Here is a 12,263-nt window from a genome sequence, read left to right on the forward strand (position 1 = left end):
TCCACACTTTAGTGTGTTTCCACAGAGAGGCAATGTGTGAGGGTCCCTCCATCAGTGTAATGTTTCTTGGACTGCGCTTCCTCTAATAGTAAGTGAGGAGAACTCTGCTCCGGCCGCCCTGAGAGGCCATGACTTCGCCTGTCTCCTGAGGAGAGAACCATTAGGCTATGTGCACACGATGCGGATTTAGTGCGGATCCGCAGCGGTTTTTTTTTCGTGAAAAAAAAAAAAAGCTGTGCAGATGGTGCAGAAAAATCAGTGCGGAATTGCTGCAGATTTCAAAGAAGTGCATGTCACTTCTTTTGTGCGGATCTGCAGCGTTTCTGCACCCCTCCATGATAAAAATCCGCATTGGGAAAAACTGCAGAAAATCCGCACTAAATCCGCATCAATTCTGCTCAAAACCCGCATAAAAACTGCGGCAAATCCGCAGCTGCAGATTCTGCCAGGAGATGCGGATTTTGTGCAGAAAATTCTGCACCTCTTTTCTTACGTGTGCACATAGCCTTACTGCCATATGCACAATATACTGTGAACTTTGCCTTTTAGGCCGGAGACACACTGGTGCGAGATACGGCCGAGTCTCGCTTGTTAAAAGCAAGCTGTGGCACCTGCAGTCCAGAGCGGAGCGTGCAGCTGCATAGCAATACATGGAGCTGCACGCTCCGCTCCGGAGTGCCGGTGCCACAGCTTGCTTTTAACCAGCGAGACTCGGCCGTATCTCGCACCAGTGTGTCTCCGGCCTAAGGGCTTGTTTCCATTTGCGAGAAACACGTCCGTGTCTTGCATGTGGAAACCAAGCTCTGGTGCCGGCACTTGGGAGCGGAGCGTGCGGCCGCATAGGAACACATGGAGCCGCTCTGGAGTGCCGGCGCCAGAGCTTGGTTTCCACATGCGAGACACGGACGTGTTTCTCGCAAATGGAAACAAGCCCTAAGAGAGAGACTGGACCCCATTACCTCTGTCAGTAACATTATGTTTCCAAATTCATCTGTGTGTCCGGCTGCTGGAGATTACACCAAACCAGACACCAGCGCTACAGGAGCTCCCCCGGGGGTCCGATACCATCCACAGAGGCCACGAGGGAAGTGTTCAGGGGTCCAGAGACCCACTTCACCTACCGTGACATCATTATCTGCTGCCAGTGGGATTACATGCCCCAGCTGGCCCTTCTGCAACATCTGGCGCCACCACACAAGTGTCACACATGATGGAGGAGTAGTACTGAGCCAGGGTCATATATGATGGGAGAGTAATACTGAGCCAAGTGTCACACATGATTGGGGGAGTAGTACTGAGCCAAGGGTCATATATGATGGGAGAGTAATACTGAGCCAAGTGTCACACATGATGGGGGGGAGTAGTACTGAGCCAAGGGTCATATATGATGGGGGGGAGTAGTACTGAGCCAAGGGTCATATATGATGGGGGGGAGTAGTACTGAGCCAAGGGTCATATATGATGGGGGGGAGTAGTACTGAGCCAAGGGTCATATATGATGGGGGGGAGTAGTACTGAGCCAAGGGTCATATATGATGGGGGGGAGTAGTACTGAGCCAAGGGTCATATATGATGGAGGGAGCAGTACTGAGCCAAGCGTCATACATGATGGCTAGATACACGGCTTCAGCTAATGCTCTGAAGAGAAGTATGTGCCCCCCACATCCACCTCCGGGAGTTTCTCTGTCCTCAGCTACATCCATAGACATGTCTGTATGATCTCGGCTCCCTCACTCTCACCTGTCTCTGATCCTGCAGTCTGAACCACAGTAGGTTGTTGCTGCCATCTAGTGTCCATTTACAAGTAGTGCAGGGTGTGCCATATAAGCGGTGCCTGGTCATACACATCAAACATCCATGTACTGTTTCTTTAAGAATTCTCTTTATTGCGATGATTGGGCAGATTGCCACACAAGGAGTTAATAGATAATCTCTGTACATGATCATATAATACACAGGGGTGGCCATCTTTCTCTGTACAATATATAAAAAAATAAAAAAACTTTCCAGAAGTTTACATTTACCGGTAGTTCTTTTAGAAATGAATGGTTCTTCACACAGCTGACAGTTTGTTACAATGTATCAGCACAAGGAAGGGCCAGGAGTTCAGGACAATTCAGAGAAGTGAGGTTTAAGGATCCTCTACACTGATACATTGTAACAAACCTCACATCTCTCAATTGTCCTCCTGATTGTTACCTGTGCTGATACATTGTAACAAACCCTCAGAAATGGGAAGTATTAGTCCTGTATAGAGTAAAGGCTTCCAATTCATTGATAGCAAACGGAGATCATGAAAACGATGAGGGACTAAAAAATAAAGATCTATTAGGAAGTTGCAAAACTTTTCATTCTGTAAAACTGAACTATTCCTTTAATTGCCCTCTTCCATAGGGGGGAGTAAGAAATTAATTACGGGGAGGTAAAAAATTAGGGGCTGTGCAAAGAGTGGGGACTGTGTGGTAATTAATACATCAGTAATTCATATAATCACTGACTATGATTAATATTAATTGGTCTGACTGCATAGCTGCCATATTCTCCAGGGGGCCGTCATATTTACAAAGGGGGCTTCCGATAATTATAGGAGAAATGCATCAAAATACACATCCTGATAACGGTCCTCAGTGGGGAGAGGTGACCGCTGCAGATTCCCAAAATCAATGGAGGTAGTGCAAGTCCGGGTTGTGGCGCCATCAATTTAGGAATCAGCAAGGGTTAAATTTGTCAGACAAAATTGAAGTATTTTCCCTTTGAAATTGTTACCAAGCAGATGCTGCATCGGCAACATGCTGGGAGTTGTAGTATAGGTATACAGTGCAGCGTCCTCACAGTGGTGATGAGGATCAGATCCATCATCTTCTGCACCATCCACAGAAAGAGGTCGTGCGTCAGGCGTCAATGCCGGAAACATTCACCACGTGGCTCTTATCCGCTGTCTGCTTCCTGCAAGAGAATCATTCATATCACACATCAACGACAACGGACAAAAAACTCATCTATTATTCTCCAGAGCTGCACTCACTATTCTGCTGGTGCAGTCACTGTGTACATACATTACATTACTGATCCTGAGTTACATCCTGTATTATACCCCAGAGCTGCACTCACTATTCTGCTGGTGCAGTCAGTGTGTACATACATTACATTACTGATCCTGAGTTTCCTCCTGTATTATACTCCAGAGCTGCACTCACTATTCTGCTGGTGCAGTCAGTGTGTACATACATTACATTACTGATCCTGAGTTACATCCTGTATTATACCCCAGAGCTGCACTCACTATTCTGCTGGTGCAGTCACTGTGTACATACATTGCATTACTGATCCTGAGTTACATCCTGTATTATACTCCAGAGCTGTAATGACAAGTCTGCTGGTTCTTACTGGAAATACTCAACAAGGTTTAGACAAACAAATCCCCCAACAAACACCGCAGTGTCCAATATACCCCGAAACTAAATAACCAGAGAAAGCTGCATACACTATCAGTGTACACAGTGACAAGCAGAATAGTGAGTGCAGCTCTGGGGTATAATACAGGATGTAACTCAGGATCAGTAATGTATGTGCACAGTGACTGCACCAGCAGAATAGTGAGTGCAGCTCTGGGGTATAATACAGGATGTAACTCAGGACCAGTAATGTAATGTATGTACACAGTGACTGCACCAGCAGAATAGTGAGTGCAGCTCTGGAGTATAATACAGGATGTAACTCAGGATCAGTAATGTAATGTGTGTACACAGTGACTGCACCAGCAGAATAGTGAGTGCAGCTCTGGAGGATAATACAGGAGATAACTCAGGATCAGTAATGTATGTACACAGTGACTGCACCAGCAGAATAGTGAGTGCAGCTCTGGAGGATAATATGTGCTGACCTCACTGATACTCACTTGACATCATTCTCGTCCAGGATGACTCTCGGGGTTGTCCGGCCCAGCACGTTGGTGGCGAAGTGCATGAGGAAGCCTCGGCGTCTGGTTCTGTAGCAGGTCAGGTCCATGGCCAGAAGAGTCACCAAGAAGATGAGGATGATGATCCCGGCGATTACTCCGGCTCCAACACCCTGAGGGAGATCTGAAGAGGCACCGGCCAGTCAGTGAAGACTCATGAGAAGGAACATCACAAGAAATGCAACTAAAAGATCGTCATTAATAAGAAGAAACGTCACAAATCTCCCATCAGATTCTGAAATCTGGGCTTAAAGGGAAACTGTACAGTCACTGCTTGTTGAATAATATCTTTGTTCTCTGTTATCAGCCATTTCAGGCTGGGGAGACGGAGTAGTGTTGGATGAAGGGCAGCGAGGGCAGCGGTCTCCTGCCCACCAGGGTCGGTGTGTCCCTGTAGTCCCCCGCCGGTGCACTCACCGATGACCTGCAGCAGCAGTGTGGTGTTGTGCTCCCCATAGCTGTTCACAGCCTGACAGGTGTATTCTCCTCCATCAGACGAGTCCAGCTCCGTGATCGACAGCCGCAGCCCGTCAGCACTCAGGACGTACTTCTGCCCATCAACGGGAACGTTCTCATCCCCCCTGCGAAGACAACAAGCAACTAAGGACCCAAGGGCTGCTGAGCCATGTATCTAATCCTCTCCTGTGTGATACTGTCTGCTGAGCCATGTATCTAATCCTCTCCTGTGATACTGTCTGCTGAGCCGTGTATCTAATCCTATCCCGTGTGATACTGTCTGCTGAGCCGTGTATCTAATCCTCTCCTGTGTGATACTGTCTTTTGAGCCATGTATCTAATCCTCACCTGTGTGATACTGTCTGTTGAGCCGTGTATCTAATCCTCTCCTGTGTGATACTGTCTGCTGAGCCGTGTATCTAATCCTCTCCTGTGTGATACTGTCTGCTGAGCAGTGTATCTAATCCTCTCCTGTGTGATACTGACTGCTGAGCCATGTATCTAATCCTCTCCTGTGTGATACGGTCCGCACAGGTGGCTTATCTAAGCCATGCTGTGCACAGTCTCCCTTGCAGTACTACTCCCCCCATCGTGCGGCCTCACTCACTTCCTCCAGGTGATCCGGGGCGCTGGGTGGCCGCTCACATCGCAGGTGAAGGAGACGTTGGATCCGGATGTGATGTTGGGGTTTGTGGTGTTGAAGTCAACGATGGGAGCAGCTGAGGAAAGAGAGGAGACGGCGGTCACACAGGATGGAGGCGGTGCGCAGAGACCACCAGAGAGGGGTCCGTCACCCCTGACACTGTTATATGGGGTCCGTCACCCCTGACACAGTTATATGGTGGTCCGTCACCCCTGACACTGTTATATGGGGGTCCGTCACCCCTGACACTGTTATATGGTGGTCCATCACCCCTGACACTGTTATATGGGGTCCGTCACCCCTGACACTGTTATATGGTGGTCCGTCACCCCTGACACTGTTATATGGGGGTAAGTCACCCCTGACACTGTTATATGGGGGTCCGTCACCCCTGACACTGTTGTATGGGGGTCCGTCACCCCTGACACTGTTATATGGGGTCCGTCACCCCTGACACTGTTATATGGTGGTCCGTCACCCCTGACACTGTTATATGGGGGTAAGTCACCCCTGACACTGTTATATGGGGGTCCGTCACCCCTGACACTGTTATATGGGGGTCCGTCACCCCTGACACATCATGTCTGGAGCGTTAGCGGACAGCGTGTGTACCAGTAGACCGGTTCTGGGGTCTCACCGTTGACGATGATGGACACGTTCTTATAGGCCCTCTCATTCCTCTCGCTGACATACGCCATGCAGTAGTACACGCCGGCATCGGACAGCCGGATCCTCTCTATGGTCAGTGTCCCGTCAGTGCCGGCAGAGAGGTGACCTGTGGGGAAAGTCATAGGACCGTAATGGGGGCGTCCATGGAGTGCAATGGACTGTAGGTATAGAAGGGTCCGGCGCTGACCTGGGAGGGGGGTGATTGCCATTCCATATCGGTACCAGGTCACTTGGGGGCGCGGGATCCCCTCCACATCACAGGGCAGCTTAGCCATGGTGTCTGCAGTGAATTCCTTCTGCGTCTCCACATCCTTCACAAATGTGGGTTTTTCTGTAGGAATTAAAGAGAAATTTCCAATTTTCTTAACATTAGCATGTTCAGTCCTCTGGGGGCGCTGCAGAGCAATACATGATGCCTGACTACAACTCACTGATGATCCTCAGTTTGATCTCCGCTGTCGAAGTCTCTCCAGACTCGCTCTCGGCGTGGCACTGGATCAGGCGGTCGGGCTCCACCTTGGATGCTGTCACGTACAGACTCCGCACGCTCTCATCGATGTCTTTTTGCTTGTAGCGACCTTCTTCATCCTCAATCTCCTCATTATCAAAAATCCATTTTATTGTGGCTTCAACATTAGCTGTAAGAAGAAATACGAGGATCCGGTGTCAGGGAGGAGTTACTGACAACTGCTGACAACCAGCCGGCATGTCTTGTGCCAGAGGTCGTCAGTGTCGCCCCCTGGTGGTGTCATAAATGCAAACATGTAATTGTGCTACATTGTAATCAGAACATGTTCTTACATTTACATAGAAAATCCTTCCCTTCTCCAAGGAAAATCTCTCCGTTAGATGGGATGATCTCCAGTCCGGGCTTAGAGCAGAAAACTAAAGGAAAAAAAATCACAATTAATTTCTAGATCACATAAATCAACATTGGAAAAACCTCCTCATATAAAATATTTACAGAAAATAATGATACATTCCAACTAAGGTAAATAGTAAATTAGTAAATAGTACAATTAGTAAATAACTAATTGTAACAACCGAAGAATAAAGGGACAATGCTGAGAATTAAAGGGACTCTCCACCCAAGAATTAAAGGAACTCTCCACCCATGAATTTAAGGGACTCTCCACCCAAGAATTAAAGGGAATCTAAACCAATGAATTAAAGGAAATCTCCACTCAAATGTAAAAAAAAAAGAGCTTCATCTAAAAATTAAAGGAAAACTTAACCCAAGAATTATATGTAATCAATGATCATAGAAAACTCCATCCAATAATTAAAACAACGCTCTACCTAAGAACTAAAGGATAGCCGCACCCAAAATCTAAAAGAAAACTAGACCCATAAATTAAAAGAGCGTCCCACCCAAGAATCAAAAGATATGCCCATAAAAGTATTAGGCTGGGTTCACACTGCGTTACAGCAGCCCGTTCAACACATACGGTAAGGGGCTGCTGTAAACGTTAGTGTCGGTATGGCAGCACGCTAACGCAGATGGAGCATCTGCTAGCTCTATCTGCGCTAGCAGTGACGGACCCGGAAACGCTGCAGCCCGCGTCTCAGGGTCCGTCACTCAATGACGGCACATCCCTACAATGGGCATGCGCTAGTGATGCGTCCGACATTGCAGTCAATGGCGGCCGTAACGGACTGCGTTACACCGCGTTTATGCCGCGGTGTAACGTAGTCCGTTAAGACGGACTGCCAGGACGCAATGTGAACCCTGCCTTAAAGAAATACTCCACCCAAAAATTAAAGGAAGTCTACACCCAAGGATTAGATGTGACTGAAGGATAGCACCATAAACATTAGAAAACTCCACCCAGTAATTTCATGGACACTCTACCTCATAAAGTACCCCACCCAGGAATCAAAGGATAGCAGCACCCAAACCTTGAAGGAGAATTACACCCATGAATTAAGAGCACTCCACCCAAAAATGAAAGGCTATAACCATCAACACATTAAAGAAATACTCCACCCAAAATCAAGGGATAGCTGCACCCAAAAATTAAAGAAATCTACAACCAAGAATTGTAAACTCCACCCTAAAATTAAAGAATAACCCCATCACGAAATTAAAGGAATACCCCACCCAATAATTAAATGAAGCCAAAAATTAAAGACGAGCTGTATCTAAAAACTGAAGGAAAAACACTGATAATTAAATATTTACTCCCCCCCCCCAAGAATTAAAGAAGATCGTCACACTAAAACTGAAGTGAAGGTACGCCCATGAATAAAATAAAAAATTTAGCCAATTTATTCTGCCCTCGCTCAGATCTCGGGTCCCGAGGAGCGGAGCAGCGAGTGATCTCTGATTATTTGCTGGCACATAGTCATCCACGCAGTAAACGCTCGGACGTCTCAGAATTCCATCGTTACATTGGCTATGTTGTTGCACAATTTTGTTGGAATTTTTTTTTACATACAGAAATAAAATGTATCTGTATCAAAACCTAAAGCGAAACAACAACAAGGAAAACGACAATAAAATTCTACATAAATCGCAGGTCAAATTCATCACAAAAGCAATGAACATGATTTTCTCCTGAGGGAGAGTTGGACGAGGTCCAGAGCATCCGCTGATCTGTCTAGAGTCATTGTTCGTCCTGCGCTCGCTGACAATGACGTGTGTCAGCCGCAGTATTCATCCCGGGAATAACAGCAGGTATCAGGGAAGAGATTCTGTCCAACTTATAATACATTTATGGCCCAGATCTTTCTATGCTTAAGAGTCCAGTGGGCGGGCTTAGTGATTAACATATATTGTTAGGAATTCTATCTATTACTTATCTATTATCTATCTATATATTATATATTTATCTATTATCTATTTTATCTATCTATTTACCTATTATCTATCTATTGCTATATTATATATTTATCTATTTATTATCTATCTTACCTATTTATCTATTATCTATCTATTATTTATCTATTATCTATCTATTATTTATCTATTATCTATCTATATATTATATATTTATCTATTATCTATTATCTATCTATTATCTATCGCTATATTATATATTTATCTATTATCTATCTTACCTATTTATCTATTATCTATCTATATATTATATATTTATCTATTATCTATCTTATCTATTATCTATTTATCTATCTATTATCTATCGCTATATTTTTTAACTTCAAAATTCAACAGAAAAAAAAACTTTAGCAGGAAAATAGTAATAATAAGTAATATGCACATTTTAAGAAGAATAACAGCAACAACAAAAAAAACCCACTCCCCTTCATCACCCTAAATGAAATCTGATGCTAATAAGTGAAGAGTGAGACATATTGGAAAAAAATTGTCAATAAAGTCCCCCAATTTTTACAATATCTCACATGTAACTTTAAAAAAAAAAAAAAAAAAAAAAACTTTCTCTCTTGCCCTCTCTATATTCATATATATACTTTTTTTTTCTATTCAAAAATAAATCAAAATGTATATTGAGCATTAATGATGACATATCTGGAAATCATTGGAGAAATTAAAAGAAAATGAGAAGGATTGTGCAGAAAGGAAAAAAAAAAGAGATAAAAGATGGAAATCACACGTGATAGAATGTTGCAATGTAAGATACATATTGTAACAGCTGTAAAAAGAAGTTCTCACCTGCCTTTGTCAGCAGCAGCAGGAATAAGATGGCTGAGCATCCTTGTGGGGACATCTTGAGCATCTTGTGGTCCTGGTGGCGGTGTCTGGTGCCTGCTGGTGACTGAGGCTTTATACCCTGGGGTCCCGGACCCTGCCCTGCAGCCCCCTCCTCACCCCATCTCACGTCCAGCTCTCTGCTCACCTCACCACCATGTCATCCTAGAGTCTGTGAGGCGCCACAGAAAGAACTGCAGGCTCCAGAGACCATAGGGGAGAGGAAAGGAGGGTCTGGGGGAGGGGGACGGGGGACCAGAGGGTCTGCGCTGGGGAGGGCGGCGGGGACATGGGACCAGAGGGTCTGTGCTGGGGAGGAAGGAAGGCTGCTGCAGAAGACAGAAGGAGTCCCATTGTATTCTATGGACCCGACTAATGTCTACTGTGACTGTCCAGAAAAGAGAGAACAGATGTGAAGCGAAGTGCTGCCTCCGCTCTCTACACAGATCACACTATGGGTATGTGTCCACGGTGAGTAATCGCTGCGTGTTTGACGCTGCAGCGTCAAATACGCAGCGTCCAGATGTTCCAGCATAGTGGAGGGGATTTTTTGAAATCCCGTGTCCACTATGCGTGGAAACACGCATCCGACTTCCCTGTGACTCCGGACATGCTGCGCGTCTTTTCAGATCGCAGCATGTCCGTGCTACCTGCGGCGACGTGTCGCCGCAAGTAATATCACAGGGCGCTATGCGAGGGGTGCGATGATCCCGGATGTGTACAGTTAACACATCCGGCATCATCGCGTCCCAGAAAGGGGGCGGGGCTTAGCGCCGAGCGGCTTCGCCGCTCCGGCGATACTGCCGGCCATCCTGACCGTGGACACGTTCCCTTAGGCTGCGTGTCCACGTTCAGGATGGCCGGCGGTATCGCCGGAGCGGGGAAGCCGCTCGGCGCTAAGCCCCGCCCCCTTTTTGGACGCGATGATGCCGGATGTGTTAACTGTACACATCCGGGATCATCGCCCCCCTCCCATAGCGCCCTGTGTTATGCCTTGTGGGGACGCTGCGTCCCCGCAAGGTGTACGGACATGCTGCGATCTGAAAAGACGCGCAGCATGTCCGGAGTCGCAGGCCCGCCGCGTGCGGGTTTCCACGCATAGTGGACACGGGATTTCAAAAAATCCCCTCCACTATGCTGGAACATCTGGACGCTGCGTGTTTGACGCTGCAGCGTCAAACACGCAGCGATTACTCACCGTGGACACATACCCTTCGGGTATGTGTCCACGGTCAGGATTGCTTCAGGCTTTGGTCAGGATTTTATGCAGGTAAAATCCTGACCAAAAATGCACCTGAGGTCACTGGCAGGTCACCTGCGGTGTTCCTGCGTGTTTTGCTCATTGTAGCAACATGCTGCGTTCTGAAAAAACGCAACGCATGTGCGTTTTTGTGGGAAAAACGCATGCGTTTTTTAATGCATAGTGGAGTCGGGATTTCATTAAATCCCCTCCACTATGCTGTAACATCTGGACGCTGCGTTTTTGACGCTGCAGCTCAGCGCTGCGTCAAAAACGCAGCGTTTCCTGAATGTGGACACATACCCTTAAGGGATCAGAATGATTTTTCTTTTATGAAATGGGGGGAAAAACAAAAGTTTTTTTCTTAGTGATCTTTCAATTTTTTTTCCAGTTAAGTGGTTAAAACAGCAATGAGGGAAGGCAATCCTGACCGCTGCGGATAGAGGCAGTACCCCACTGTACAGCACAGCCTGCAACCCCTGAGCCGGCAGCGTATGCCTGCCCTCAACCTACACGGCACCGGTCAAGAAGGGGTTAACAAATAGGAAAAAATGACGCCCAAGTTATATCACCAGGCTCAATATCAGCTGTACATGTAAATTATATAGGAGATGCCCAGGTTATACCGGCTGTACATATATAATTATATACAGGAGATGCCCAGGTTATAGCAGCTGTACATATATAATTATATACAGGAGATGCCCAGGTTATACCAGCTGTACATATATAATTATATACAGGAGATGCCCAGGTTATACCAGCTGTACATATATAATTATATACAGGAGATGCCCAGATTATACCAGCTGTACATATATAATTATATACAGGAGATGCCCAGGTTATAGCAGCTGTACATATATTATATACAGGAGGTGTCCAGGTTATAGCAGCTGTCCCCCCATAACTGTGCAGCAGACATTGCCCTGTAGACAGTATGTGCCATGCTTTGCCCCAGTCACAGTGCTGTCTGCCCGGTAGTGACATTGTGACGTGTCTTGCCTCCTCTGATTGCCTTTGATGCCGATGCAGGGGCAGACAATGGTCCAGGGCGGCGCAGTGTTGGCTTTGCCTCTTAATGGCTTTTGTCTGGGGTTTCCTGACACCGCTCCTCTCACTTGATCTTTCAGTCATTAACACTGATAAGCGCTTATTCATACAGCGCTCGGGGTCCGGAAACCGCTGCACCCAAGGACGGGATCATTTGACGCTAACAGCCCCTCCGCCATCGTCAGGAGAAAGTCGTCAGCGAGCGGAATCTGAGTATAAAAATGTATCCACGTGCGACAAGTCAGAGAGTCTGGAATCCCGAGCCTCGGCCCACATGGACCACCGTGCAGAGGATGGCGGCAGACAGTATCACACATCATAAGCCTAGATACAGTCACACATTACTGGCTTAAATGCAGATCAGCAGACAGTATCACACAGGAGAGGATTAGATACTCGGCTCAGCAGACAGGATCACACATCATAGGCTTAGATACAATCACACATTAGTGGCTTAAGGTACCTTCACACTGAACAACTTAACAACGATAACGATAGCGATCCGTGACGTTGCAGCGTCCTGGATAGGGATATCGTTGTGTTTGACACGCAGCAGCGATCTGGATCCTGCTGT

General features: G+C 46.6%; 1 protein-coding gene across 1 annotated transcript; it reads right to left on the reverse strand.

Moving 5' to 3' along the window:
- Window positions 1-1,872: 1,872 nt before the first annotated feature.
- LOC143768758 (neural cell adhesion molecule 1-like) lies at window positions 1,873-9,508 on the reverse strand. The gene is made up of 9 exons (XM_077257408.1): window positions 9,361-9,508; window positions 6,528-6,611; window positions 6,158-6,364; window positions 5,914-6,057; window positions 5,695-5,832; window positions 5,022-5,133; window positions 4,376-4,539; window positions 3,899-4,082; window positions 1,873-2,946 (listed from the first exon to the last, which is right to left on the reverse strand). The coding sequence occupies exons 1-9, from the start codon at window positions 9,422-9,424 to the stop codon at window positions 2,892-2,894; spliced, it is 1,152 nt and encodes a 383-aa protein (XP_077113523.1). The 5' UTR covers window positions 9,425-9,508; the 3' UTR covers window positions 1,873-2,891.
- Window positions 9,509-12,263: the final 2,755 nt, after the last annotated feature.

Source organism: Ranitomeya variabilis, chromosome 4 (genome assembly GCF_051348905.1).
Source record: "Ranitomeya variabilis isolate aRanVar5 chromosome 4, aRanVar5.hap1, whole genome shotgun sequence".
Taxonomy (NCBI): Eukaryota; Metazoa; Chordata; class Amphibia; order Anura; family Dendrobatidae; genus Ranitomeya; species Ranitomeya variabilis.

Excerpts from the sequence above, each read along its gene's own strand:
- LOC143768758 (XM_077257408.1), bottom strand. The coding sequence starts at position 9,424 with ATGCTCAAGATGTCCCCACAAGGATGCTCAGCCATCTTATTCCTGCTG. Across the intron at positions 6,365-6,527 it reads GAAGGATTTTCTATGTAAAT|CTAATGTTGAAGCCACAATA; the intron begins GTAAGAACATGT and ends TTCTTCTTACAG. Across the intron at positions 4,540-5,021 it reads CCCCGGATCACCTGGAGGAA|GGGGGATGAGAACGTTCCCG; the intron begins GTGAGTGAGGCC and ends TTGTCTTCGCAG.